General features: G+C 41.4%; 1 protein-coding gene across 3 annotated transcripts in view; it reads right to left on the minus strand.

Annotated features, from left to right (window-relative positions):
* Positions 1 to 13,419, minus strand: part of LOC103382808 (protein jagged-2) — a 57,297-nt gene that overhangs the window by 25,187 nt on the left and 18,691 nt on the right. For all 3 annotated transcript variants that reach the window (XM_025055287.1, XM_025055283.1, XM_008315732.3), the window contains exon 4: positions 10,995 to 11,315. In XM_025055287.1, the coding sequence (XP_024911055.1) occupies positions 10,995 to 11,315 (321 nt within the window). The remainder of the gene's footprint in view (positions 1 to 10,994; positions 11,316 to 13,419) is intronic.

Genomic DNA, 13,419 nt, shown 5'->3' on the forward strand with positions numbered 1-13,419 from the left:
CGCAGGGGGCCTCTGGGCCCTGACTGCCTCCATATGTTCACTGAATACATATGTTTTTGCTGCTGCTGCTGCTGCTGCTCACAGCTTTTGTCTATGAGACAAAATGGTTCATAACACGACTCAACATTTGCCTGATGATTATTATTTTTACACTCCATAAAACATGATGATATTTTTTTAAACATCTTATTATTACATCAGTCAATAATTAACCAATGAGCCAGTATGTTAATATAGATCCTATTTGTTAAAGTGCTCTGATAGATACACATGATATGACAAGGTTTGACACCAGGTCTTCTGCAAAACCAAATTGGAAATTAAGAATGAAAAAACAAACACACGACAGCATAGGTCAATGTACTAAAAATGTCAGCAGAAATAAAACTTGTAACTTTATATTTCATATCCTCGTGAGCCTCCAACCAGCTTACTGCACCCCCACTGCTCTAACCACCACGGGGGCCTGGGCCAACAGCTGCTCAGCCCTCTTTCTCTGGAGCTCCCTACCTCCAGACATCTGTAACATTGACTCACTTCCCATTTTCAGCAGGTTTTGGCTGGATGGTTCTGGAATCTTTGTTTTATCTGTGTAGTATTTGTTGTTTTGCACTATACCTCTACGTCTGTGTTGTGAAATAAGTAAGTCAAATAAATTAAAATAAATGATTATTGTTATTTATGAAGTTTGAATAATAATAATAATAATAATAATAATAATAATAATAATAATACAGTCCCAAACATTTAAATGAGTTGGTCTTGAATGCAGATATTAGAGTGATGTGGATCAACATAAAGCCAGAGGCTAAATAACTATTAGACACTGACATCACTGACTGTATTGTATCAATGCAGTCAGTCACAGGTCAATAACAGTGTTATGCTGATGTTTCTTCCTTGAAGTGAAACTTCACAGCAGCAGGAAGCTGTTAATTTTGTGATAGACCAAGAAAAAGAACCAATTAACAGCTCTGTAGAAACTGTGATGTTCAGAGCAGCAGCAGCAGCAGCAGCACCTCCACCACCTCCACCACCATCTGCACCTGTCGGAGCATCAACATGAATAAAAGATGTTTCTCCCAGCAGACAGAGCTGGGATGGTTAATTTAGCACCTTATTAACAGAACAAGACACCACCCCTTCATTTCCCTCCTTTTTCTCCTCCTCTTACCACTTCTTCTCTCTAAGGAGGTCTGCTACAAATCTAATCAAAGACAATCTAATCAGCTGAAATGACCCACTTCTCTTTTCCCACACCGTGTTGATCTAGATCTGCTGCTCTGACTCTCACCGCTGTGTGAGCCAGTCTTTCTGAGAAACTCCGAGCAGGGAATGGTCAGCAGGCCTGGGTCACCTGGTTCTCCAGCATCATCTCCAACCTACTCCAGCTGTTCCTCCCTCAGCGAAGATCTCTGAATCTTCAACTTTGAGCAGCTCAGCTCAGCTCAGCGTCCTACTGGATTTGACTGCAACCAGGGTTTTTAAATAAAGCCAACTGTAGGCCACCAGTGACCCACATCTGTTATCCATATATCCAGAATGTGGGCTACATCTCAGACAAGTCTACTTGTTGACCAATAATCTAATTATAAATCAAATTACAAATAAAATGTGTCATGTGACCCTAATGTTCCCTAAAGTCTGGGTCAGGACCCACATTTTGGTCTCAGAAGAATTTTGGTGTCTGCCCAACAATGTTGATATTTTTCCCTAAAAAAAAGCCTAAAAATGTCTCCAGCCACTGGTCACAATAGTTTTTGACTGTAAAATGTTGGGAAACACTGATGTAAGAAGTCAAAATTAGAACTGTCTGACAGGAAGAGTGAGTGTGTTTGTGTGTGTGTGTGTGTTTGTGTGTGTGTGTGTGTGCTGAAACACTTGGCAGAAGCTGTTGTTTCAGTATAAGGATGTAAACAGATTCAAGTTTGAGCAGAACAAAAAAAAAAAAAAACAGAGAGAGAAGTGGAGCCAGAGCTGAGAGCAGCCCTGACCGTAAAAGTCCAAACCGTGGTGTGTGGTGTTCCCCACAACACGGTCACAGAAGAATTTAAGAGCAAACCACTGCTGGAGTCAGGGACAGAGAGAAGACGGTGGAGTCTGAGAAAGAAGAAAAGGAAAAAGCTATTTTGACTGAAGGTCTGGTGAAAAGACACCACAGTAACAAACACAGGTGATGCTGTGACTGTTGCTCTCTGACTGTACACTAGGTCTCTGCACCTGGAGGGTTTTTTAAACTGAAAGTCCCTGTGGCTGTAGGTCTGTGCGACTGTAAAGTAGGGTTGTAGGTCTCTGACTGTAGGTCCCTGTGACTGTACTGTAACAATAACTAAAATCTAAAGTGAAATCACATCATTAGGAACGTTCTTCAGCTCAGTGAGGAACAGTGAGGCATGATATCCTCTTCTGATAACGAAGCAGTTCATAACTGCCTCTAACATCTCCACAGTTGACAGTACAGTGCACAGTCAAGATCCTGCTCAACTATAAGACAATTAATCTTTTGATAACTACTGTAGACCAACAGTTTTAGTAGTCCTGGGACCTGAGATCAGCTAAATCTACCATTTACACCAAAGCCAGGAGGTAACACTTATGTAAAAGCCATAAAATCCTCCGCTCAGATTTGTTCCCCTCTATCTCTCTGTTTCCATCACTCTCTTCTCTGCCTCCTCCTCCACTCCACTTGATAACTCAATATCAGGGCACAAAAGAAAAAGCAGCGGCTCATTGTTGTGCTGATAAAAGAAGTTACGGCAGCCCTGGTTTTCCAGTGTCAGGCAGGGAAGGTGATATACACACGCCGTGGGAGAAGGCAGTGACATAGCTGACCCAGAGCAGCGAACAACGAGCAAACTTTTTTAATGTCGAGCCCAGTTGGCAGCGTGCAACCTGAGCCCTGTTGATTGTTTAAGAGTCAGCGCTGCGGTGGGCGGAGCTGCTGCCTCTGGCGTCAGAACACTTTGTCTTCAGAATGTCAGAGTGGAGCAGCAGCAGGGTTTATTTACAGATCAGTGCAAAAGAAAACCAAAAACAGTTTATTCATCCACTTCTGTCACATGTGTGAGCCAATCACGCTGTTCCCACGTTCTGCTAAAGCTCTGAGGTTTGATATAGTCAAGTGAGGTGAAGGTCATCAACGAACCAACACCAGTGAGAGCAGACAGCAATCTAAGCGACTGCAGACATTAGCAACAAGAAATAAAATTACAAGAAAAAATTGCCAACATATTTACAAAAACTGATAATGTAAGTAAAACGAAATCAAAAGAACCAATCCAGAGACAAGAGAGGGATTTCAGAAATGTTACTAAAGTCTAGCCTTGAAATAGCTAAAAATAGCAAATGCGGTCAGCCCAGGAAGATTTTAGAAAAACGTTGCTTAAATTCAGCTGGACTATACTAGCTTGAAAAAAAGAATGCTTAAAACATCAAAATAAACATATTATACCAAGCAACAGTTAGCCTAAAACAGAGCAATGTTAAAATAGCTCATATAAATGATCAGAAAACATCAACATTTTAATCACGAAAAGCTAAATGTAATGCACATGAAACTTAAAACTCTGAAAAAGAGTCATAGATTGAACCCAAACCACTTCATGAACCCAGTCCTTCCTCCTCTGTACTCCTCAGTGAACCCAGCCTAAGTTTTTCTAAACCCTGTCTAGATTCAGAAGTTGGTTCAGAGTTTGTAGAGTCGTGGCCAAGCAACTGCTGAGCAGAACTCGTGTCGGGAAGCTCTGCTGTGTCTGGAGGAAACTTCAGGTTACATCAGGCCACAATAGCTCGGTGTTTACAGACTCTGAGAAGACTTAATTCTATTAATGGTTTGTCTTATCAGATGGGAGTCTCCAGATAAATGTCTGCCGAACAGAAGGATGCTTCAGGCCGTCTTTACTCAGACTGCAATTTGTACTTGAACTCTGGGAAATTTGCTCTTTGATTCTGGTTTACTTGTTTAAGAAAAGATCACAGCCTGGTCACGATGGTCTACATCCAGCTAATTAAGTGATAAAGCTAAACTGGTTTTTGGCTTTTTTAAAAACTAAGATGAAAAAGGAACAAAAATTGCAATACTTTATCTTACTGTAAGACATTTCCTACAGAAAACTTGTTTTTAGCTAGTAAAAGATAGGAATTAATAAAGTACTGCTGAATTCTCAGTTTGTGTCAGGTGTGATGCATACAATTCTAGTAAATGGTTTAACACACTGTAACCCTAATGTGTCCATTGAGAATATATTGGTTTTAGATACAGTAGAAATATTATTTATCTGCAGTTGTATCACTTTTAACAGGAAACTTCAAAGAGTAGGGTCAAAGAGGCGTAAATACAACTTTTCTTTTTAACAGAGAGCAGGAGCAGACCGTCATGTTCTACAGTTCTGGAGCTCAGTGTGCTCCAGACTCAGCTGAATCCAGAAGAACTAACCATTTTTTTCACTGCTTCAGAACAAAGAAAACAAACTGTACTGTAGGTGTGATCACACCCTCAGAGTTAACACAACAATCTGAAGAAAAGTCAGGGGAAGTCCAGCACACAAACACTAAGCAAGCTAGACAAGGTGTCTGAGTCCTGGTTCCGGTCCCCCTGGTGGACCAGATGGTAGACAGGACCAGGACATACCCAGATAAGACATCATAGCTTGGCTATTTTTGTAGTTTACTTTGAATTCTTTTTGGCTATTTTTCTGCTCCTTTACTCATTTCTTTTTATAAATCTGTGCAATACAAATTTTATACTGTTTTTAGCACCATATTTCTCTTGATGGTAAATGTTTTTTCAAGTTTTTTTTAAACAATTTTTAGCCAATCATTTCCAAGCCCTTTGCTAAGCTAATTCTTCAGAGTTTCCTGTGACTTTCTCAGATCTGGCTTTAAAATGTTTGATTGAATGGTTAGCAGACCACGTCTGTCTGCTTTGGTTTGTCCTCGAAAGCTTTAAAAAAACCACACAGTTCCATAAAAGCAGCATCAAGAATCGATCATTTAGTCAAAAACAGCAGCTAATCACACATTTCCACAGCTCAACAACCAGAACAGGGTCAGCTGACACGGCCCTGGCGTGGGAAAGATGAGTAGACGGGTCCTGATGAGAGCACTTCACTGAAAAACACTGTGAAACACTGAGGTGAACTGAGAACTGGAGCACTGGGGTATGGTTAGAACAATGAGGAACCACCGACAGAACTTTCAAACTTTTTAAAGACACTCTTTGCTGAGCTGCATGTTCTAGCCTATACTGTGTTCCAGTGAAGAACGTTGTGTTTGCGTTTAGAACATCTTTTATTTGGACGATGTTGTGAGATGATTCAACATTCAGTCCAAACATGTTTGTGTCTGATGGAGCTTGTCAACTCTAAAGTGTCCCTGAAGACACCAGCACCAACAGAACCAAAAACACTACCAACAGCACCAGCGTTCCTCAGTGTTCCTCAGCACAGAGCTTCCACCAGGATCCGTCCACTCGTCTTTTCAACCACCAACACCATCTCCACAGCCACTCAACAACCAACCACTGACCTCTGTCGCTGCTTTTGCTGCTGCTAATGCTAATGCTGCAGCCACAGCAGGTGGAACTTATTTTTTCCAGCTTTTTTAAAAAGAAAAAAAAAACCCTCATTCATCTCCTCTGCTGCTATAAACATGTGATTCTGAGATGATCTGCTGACTTCTTCTGGCTGGGATTAAAACAAACTCAGCTGCTTTTCACTTTCCCCACAGTCAGATTTGTCTAAACAGCCGTCCATCCATGATCTGCTCCAGCAGTTCTCAATACTTTTTAAGGCCAAGGACGGCTTTCAATGAAGAACATTTACTCAGAAACCCACTGTCATAATTCCTTACACTGGTGGAACACATGCAAACTGCTCTTTGAACTGAACGATTCTGTGGAAAACACTGAAAGTCTGTTTTTTACTTCAGTCATTCTTCAGACCTGTAACAACATCACAGCTGCCGGCCCTGAAACTTTCATCCACTCCATGCCTTTACACAAAAGCAGCTACCATCCCGACAAGGAAGTTAGTCAAACAGACAACCCAAGGTCAAATAAAGGACCTCGTCCACCGCTGTGGTCAGTTTGTGTCACTGAGGGAAATCTGAACAAAGCTGAATAAAACAGATAAGAAATGGTTTTCTATAAAGAGAAATCTTTTACTGAATTTGGTTTTGCAAAGATTAACCTGCCTGTAGTACTATTTTAAGCTTTCATTAAGTTCTTAAATTTGAAAAAAAAAAATCTTTCAAACAATGAAGTAAAGCTTTTAACTTTTGGAGTGCATGCTGGCCTACACCAAAAAACACCAAAAAAAAGGGATTCTAGCTCACTGAAAAACAAATGCTGCTAATCCACCACTGCTCCCTGTGGTCAGTTTGTGTCACTGCATTCACTGAGCAAGTCTGACAGTGTTGGTGTCCTTCTGTGAATCATCAGCATCAAAGGCTCAGATCCATTAATGAAAAGACTTCAATAAAGGGCAGATCCTTGTTTCTGCTTCTCCACAGCATCTGGTTCTGACAAATCCATAACAATGACAAATGTCCATTTTTTGCACATTTTTTCCCTTGACTGTCTTTGCTGCACAACTGTTTCACACATGTCTGCCAGAAAAATTCAACACTTCAGTCTCATCACTGTGCAGTTTTCATCACATTCTGCAAAATAAATGGACCATAAAAGAATCCAAGGAAGTATGAGGAGTTTGGGGGTCGGGGGATACGACCAGACACACTACCAAGAACAAGACTTAAAGTAAAAGAAGACAAATACAAAGAGGGAAAAAGGATAAGAAGAGGAGGAAACCTCCATCTAAACAACAGCTGCTCCACCTCTGCCAGCCTGAGGAGCAGAGGAGATTCCAATACTGATCCTTGATCTCCAATTTTCTCAGAGTGAGGGACAGGGGTGAGGGCAGGACAGCCACTCTAAAAATACTCCAGAAGAAGAGAAGGAGAAACAGGAGAGGGGTTAGGAGTAACGAGTAGTAGGAGAGGGTGAAGTATGTGTATGATTATGTAAATAAAAAAGGACATTTCTGCATTAAAAAGTTACGCTTACAAAGAGCCAGGCGTCTGGAAAATGTTTTCACCCTTTAAATTCAAAGATATTTATCTTTAGTTGAAAACTGACTTAAGTTAAAACAAAGATTCAACGTAAAAAAAAATATTCTAAATTTAGGAATAAAGGTGTATACAATAACTATTTGGCCCTTTTTTGTGGCTTCTTTTTTCAAGTATTCAAAATAAATCCGTAGAACCAAAAGATGATTCTGATCAACATCAAACATTCAACATATTTCAGCCATCTTTGGCCATATTTAAGTGTGTAAATCACTGATTCCAAAGTGGGGGCTTGGACCTATTGCAGTGGGGTGCAGCGAGGCATATTCACTTTCAAATCTAATTTGTGCAGTAATAGTTAATGAAATGGTATGGACGTGTCAATGCAGTCCTAGCCCAAAGTTCAGGAACTCCTCGAGGCTGTCAGAGGAGGTGCCACCTCCAGTTGTGTCCACAGAAGGAGGGCCAATGCAGTTGGTTCCCTACATTTGGTTTAAATATTTGATGTAGAAGACGACAGGGGGCACATGAAGACCTGCCTATAACTTTGGCACAGTACCGTATGCTCCTCTCAGGACCAGGTTTTTCTCAGGGACCTCCTGGATCTTTCAGCAGAACAACATCAGGAACTGTTCTGCACCGACCACAGACGATTGGTCTTCATAGATACAGTGTGTGGACGACTGTCCTGCCTCTGTCCACAGTGATCTCCAGATTAAAAACCATCATGAATGAGATGAGGTGACTACTGAAGGTGCCACGGCGCCACTGTGTCTACAAACCAACAAAGATTCTCAGCCAAAGAGAAAGTGGTGTGACCCAGGTATGAACTGTACTGCTGTCCACACTTTGACCAATCCACAAGTTTGAGTTATTATGTGTTTTTAGACCGAGACCCAAGTCCTGATGATTCAGACATGAATCTCTGAATCAGGTTTAAATTCAATATAACTGAAAATCCAAATCACATTTGTTAATTTTTTTTTGTGTTACTTTACGATCCAGACTTTCTGAACTAATATGGATCAAATCTGACTAAATGCACATCATCTGAGCATCGCCTCCCTCCCTCACCCCTCCCTTACCCCTCACAGACTGAAGGAGGTCTACATAGTGTCTGAGTCTAAAAATACTTTCTCCTCGTGACTTAAAACTCACAAGGAAGCAGAGTTTCCTGTCGTTTTACTTCGCCCCATCAGAACCCCTCCACCCTCTTCCTCCTCCTCCTCTCCAACTCCCTTTCATGAAAAGATGTCAGTGAAGACTCAGAAACGGCCGCAGGGCGAAGATGGCATGAAGCAGAGGAAACCGTGAGGAGGAGAAGGGAGGAGGACGAACAAAGCCTGTCTTTTATTTAGTTTTATTTCTCCCTTTCTTTTCTTTTCTTTTCTCTCAGCAGCTAATTCATGTCAGGACCAGTGGCCCAGATACCAGGGCTGCATGAAGAGGGTCCACTTTAGCAGCACCAGAGGCTCCAGGCCACGACCTTAGACAAAAGCAGGCTCTGTTAGTGATGTTTAAGAAGAGGAGACACGAGACACTGCAGGACTCAAACTGCAGCACGTGGAAGCTGGAGGACAGCGAGATGTTAAATATGTGATTTAATGACAGTAAGCTGATAAACTAACTTTTATACCAAACTGAGGCAACTGTACTGATGACATCAGACATCTGAGGTCTGACGAAGATGACAGGTTTAGCTGGCTTTAAATGCTTTCTACTTTTGCTAATGAAATGGAGATGTTTTGTTTCACAACTGCAGGGGTTTTAAGATTTATCAACATCCTAATTTTCTGAATTTCTATCTTCAGGCGCTGATAATAAGCAGGCATCAGGGCAAAGATATGTTTTCAATTTTTTTTTTTTACGAACAAGGGAGCCACAATGGTAATGTCGACAAGGAAAAAAAATACCTAAAGCTCAAAATGGCTAAGTATGCTAATAATAGTAATATTGAGTTCAAAACTGAACTATCACACAAAAAATAGCTTCAGGCCTCTGAACATTATTGCTGAGAGCTTAAAGCTTAAAGATAAAATTAACAAAAATGAACTTTATGGAACTGTTGTCAACAAAAGGCTAATAGGTAGCTAAAATTATGAAAAATGTAGCCAAAGCTATCCCACAAAGTAACTAAACTTTAGAAAAAGAAAACCTAGAAGCTGCAAAAACAAATGTGCACTAATGTCTGACCTTTGTTTAGAGAAAAGACTGAAGGAAAATATTATCATCTAATATTATTCTTTATAATAATTTTCAGCTGAACAATTAGAGTAAAATAAATAATTTAAATGAAGGGGGATTTACTCCCAATATGAAACCATGAACAGCTCTGTGATTAGAAGAAAAGGTGGGAAATATAAACACTTATTATTATTATTATTATTAGTTTCTATAATTACCAACATGTGAGAGTTAGACACATTTTTAAAATAACGCAGAAATAAATTAAATGCTCTGTTCTTGGTCCTGATCTGAAAACCATTAAGAGTTTAGAGTTGAGTCCAAACACATTCATCATGTCTTCAGTCCCCGAGGATGAATGAGCCGCAGTGGATTCAATGGAACCACAGATAAACACAGACACACGCAGATAAACAGGCAGTAAAACTGAGACTTTATGAGTCCTCGGAATAATACAATCTGATTTGAGTGATAGGAGATAACATGTGCAGATATTTATTCAAATAAATCTCACTGTCAGAAGATCTGCTGCTGCTGTCGCCCCACAGAGGTTAGCCTACAGTATGTCATCACCAAAACTACCAACACTGAAAATACTCGATGACAAGGTGAGAAAAAAGGTAAGAGTTAGCCAATTAAAAAGATTCAACTAATTTTGTCACCAAAACCAAGTACAATTTCAAGAGATTAAAAAAGTTGAAGGCAAACGTTAAAGGATGTTAAAGGACAGAACTACACTGAACTGATCCAAAAGTCTGCTGGATCAACAAGAACATGTTTAAACAAATGTATTTCCTATCCTACTATGAGAGTAACCCCCCCCCCCCCCCCACCCACACCCACACACACACACACAGACACTCAGATAGGGGAAAAGCTTGACCCCACACACGCTGAGTGAAGACAATGACCCAGTAACGGTCAGAGAGTGAACCTGAGAGCAGGAGAGGCTTCTTCTGCTTCACATGTTTGAGTAGATGCTGACACTGATACTGTGTGTGTGTGTGTGTGTGTGTGTGTGTGAACTGCACACCCACACACAACTGTAACCCTATCTACCCACAGGGCCCCATCTTACTACTTCCATGGTCCCTCTGCTGACAGCTGACCATGAGCAGTGATGAATGTTCAGGTCAGGACGTCGGAGATTCTCTCTCTCTCACACACACACACACACACACACACACACACACAAAGAGAGCAGCTGATACACAGGACATGTGTGTGTTCTGACATTAACACATGGGGCAGAGCGTCTGCCTCACTCTTCACACATGAATTAGTGAGTGAGTGAGTGAGTGTCTGTGTGCGCATGAGTAAATGGGTGAGTAAAAGAGTGTGTATTGTGTCTGAGTGTGTCAGTGTAAGTGAATGATAATGTGCGTGAATCATTGGCAGCCATCGTCCAATAGGAAAGTTTGAAGAACATCTGAATTCTTGTTCTCATCTATAATTATGACCAACATCACCATGTCTTTGTTTGTTTGTTTGATTCCAAACACTTTGATCTTGTTTTTTTAATGTCAGCTTTAATGAGAATGAGGTCATCACAGCAGCAGACTAATGACAGTCGTTCTCAGATCTGTTGGTCCGTTCAGGCCAACACTCCCATCTAATCCAACCACAAGTTGTCTTTGTCGTTTCACTAACAAAGGACAAGAACCGAACACCAACACCAAGCTTTGTATTTTGGAACCATCCAGGTTTGTACCCTTTGTAATAAAGTGAGAAAGTGCTAGACTCACCGGCCAGGCAAAGTCGAAGGGAACGATGATCTTCCCGGCCTCGTTGTTGCGGCTCGTTCCTCCCTTCTGTCCTCTAAACTGAAAAGTATTCCCACCGATAACTTTGGTTGTTTCTGAGCCGTAGGTGCAGGGTCCGGTGGTGGTGACCTCCGTCTGGTATTCCTTCACACACACTCTGAAGTAGGTGTCGCACTCATCAGTACCACAGTCCCCCTCAGAGGCGCTTTTCTCTGAGTCACAGCAGTCACCATTCAGCAGCTGACCTCCAGGGTTCTCCACTGACAACAGCTGGAGCTCAAAGTAACCGGTGGAGTGGGACACCTAAAGAAGAGGAGGAGGAGGAGGAATAAATGATGAAGAAACTAATAAAAATGTACTTTATCAGGATAAGCTGTGGGAACAGCCACATCATCACATTAAACTACTAGACCAGACACAAGAGACAGTATCTGGAACTGTTTTTACAACCACTGTAACTATTAAACTGTTCCAAACAGTTACAACAGCAGCACATACACATATTTACATCAGAAGAAACACAACCACATATGGACGACAGCACCAGAGGTTTGCCTCAGGGACATGTACCAGGAACTACAAACAGCACATCCGCCTGTGTGGACTGGAACAGTTCAGGAAACAGCCCTGAAACTGGGAAATAGTCGCCGGAATAACATAACATGTAACGCGGTACCGATTCTGAGGACCTAGAGACAGTACCAGGAACGGTGTGGGTTTCAGTAGAGGCTAACAAATCAAACACTAAAAGTCGTAGTAACTTTACAAATCTACCGTTTGTAAAGAACTCAACCCTGTGAGTCCATGCACAGATTTTCACAGAAATGGTTTTTCTCCTTCTGTGTGTGTGGGTGTGTGTGCAGCTTTGGCGCAGTCTGGCACAACTCAGTTCCAGATCCAGATCTGGATCAGTCTGGATCAGAGTGATTCTGCAGCTGATCTCAATTCAGGTTGCAGCTACAGAAGAGTTTCTCTAAAGCTTCCGTTATTTTATTTTTTTTTATTATTATTTGGACAAATCGCTTTCAACCGAATGAAGGTTTCTTCTGGAAACGTCTTCTCACCACGGTACTTCCGGAAAGTGCGCGTAAAAGTCGCAGTTAAGTAGGAACAAATACACAATACAAATACTTTTGGAGAACAGAAACTTAGGATCACGAGGCTTTAGGCCGTAAATCTGATGATTTCTAAATCCATGTATGTGTGTCTCTGTCTCTCTTTAAACACACGCGCAGGAGCGCGCACTCAGGTATGAACGTGTTCTTTTTTTTTTTTAATTAACGGTAAAGTTTGGACATGTTTTTTCCCCTGGAGACGTTCGTACGATGCGGTGACGAAACAGATGTCACACAAGTGGAATCTTAGTCTTCATTACAAAAAAAAATTCTCTCCTGCACAGGTGAGAAGTGCTGGAGTTTGCGTAACGCGGTTGATGAGGGTGCGCGTAAAGCCAACATTACGCAGTGAACTTGCCAATGGGCTGATTCTTAAGCGATGAAACTATTACTGCATCATAACAGCGGCCGATCTGTACGTCACAACACGCGCTCATGCGTATCCAAGCAACTGATTACACTGGGTTTTTTTCGTCGCCAGAATGGTTTTATTCAGTGAGTTGGTTAAAATGATTATTAAAAAAAAAAACGTTGACTCTGATGACTTGGAGAGAACGGACAATAATACTACTAACAAAACTAATGGTGAGGGTTCGAGACCACAAACTTCTGAAGTCTACAGCCAACTCGCTCACACACAGGCAGCGTCAAGGCTGTTAGTTAGTGCGCGTAATATCCAAGATTACGCACGGGATTTGGCACCGAAGCCGTGCATTAAAGAAACGACCCTTTCACTAGATCATATGGTGTTAAAAAGATTAATGGAATTTGGCGGCAGTGACCAACAACCAATGACGCAGATGCTCGTGTTATTTTAACTACACTGTAAATTTAAATCGTGTTTCATCCCCAGAAGCTCAAATCAACAACATGATCAATAACCTCAAGAGTTTAGAGATCTAGAAATTTAAAATTACTGTACAAACGTATGGCATCTGAGCACAGCAGCAGCGCGCACGCAGTTACGGAGGTTTTGGCAGAGCGTGCGTAAAACACACACACAGAGGTTTGGTGTTTGAAATTCCTAATATTACCCAATCGACCACACAGGATTAAAACTAAAGCCTGACCAGATAATCTGAAAAAAAAATCACCTTAGATCATACCGTCAGGATAACACTGACACACGCGCGCACTGCTGGAGCAGTTGGTGTGTGCGCTTCAATGTCAAAATTACGCACGGAACTTTGGCACGAGATGTTTTCCTTTAGGACTCGTTCAGCGTCTAAACATCCAACAGTACCCAACTTTTACTGTGGTCACCACAGTCACAAGCACGCGCGTGTATTTAT

Source organism: Cynoglossus semilaevis, chromosome 1, assembly GCF_000523025.1.
Source record: "Cynoglossus semilaevis isolate Cse_v1.0 chromosome 1, Cse_v1.0, whole genome shotgun sequence".
Classification (NCBI taxonomy): domain Eukaryota; kingdom Metazoa; phylum Chordata; class Actinopteri; order Pleuronectiformes; family Cynoglossidae; genus Cynoglossus; species Cynoglossus semilaevis.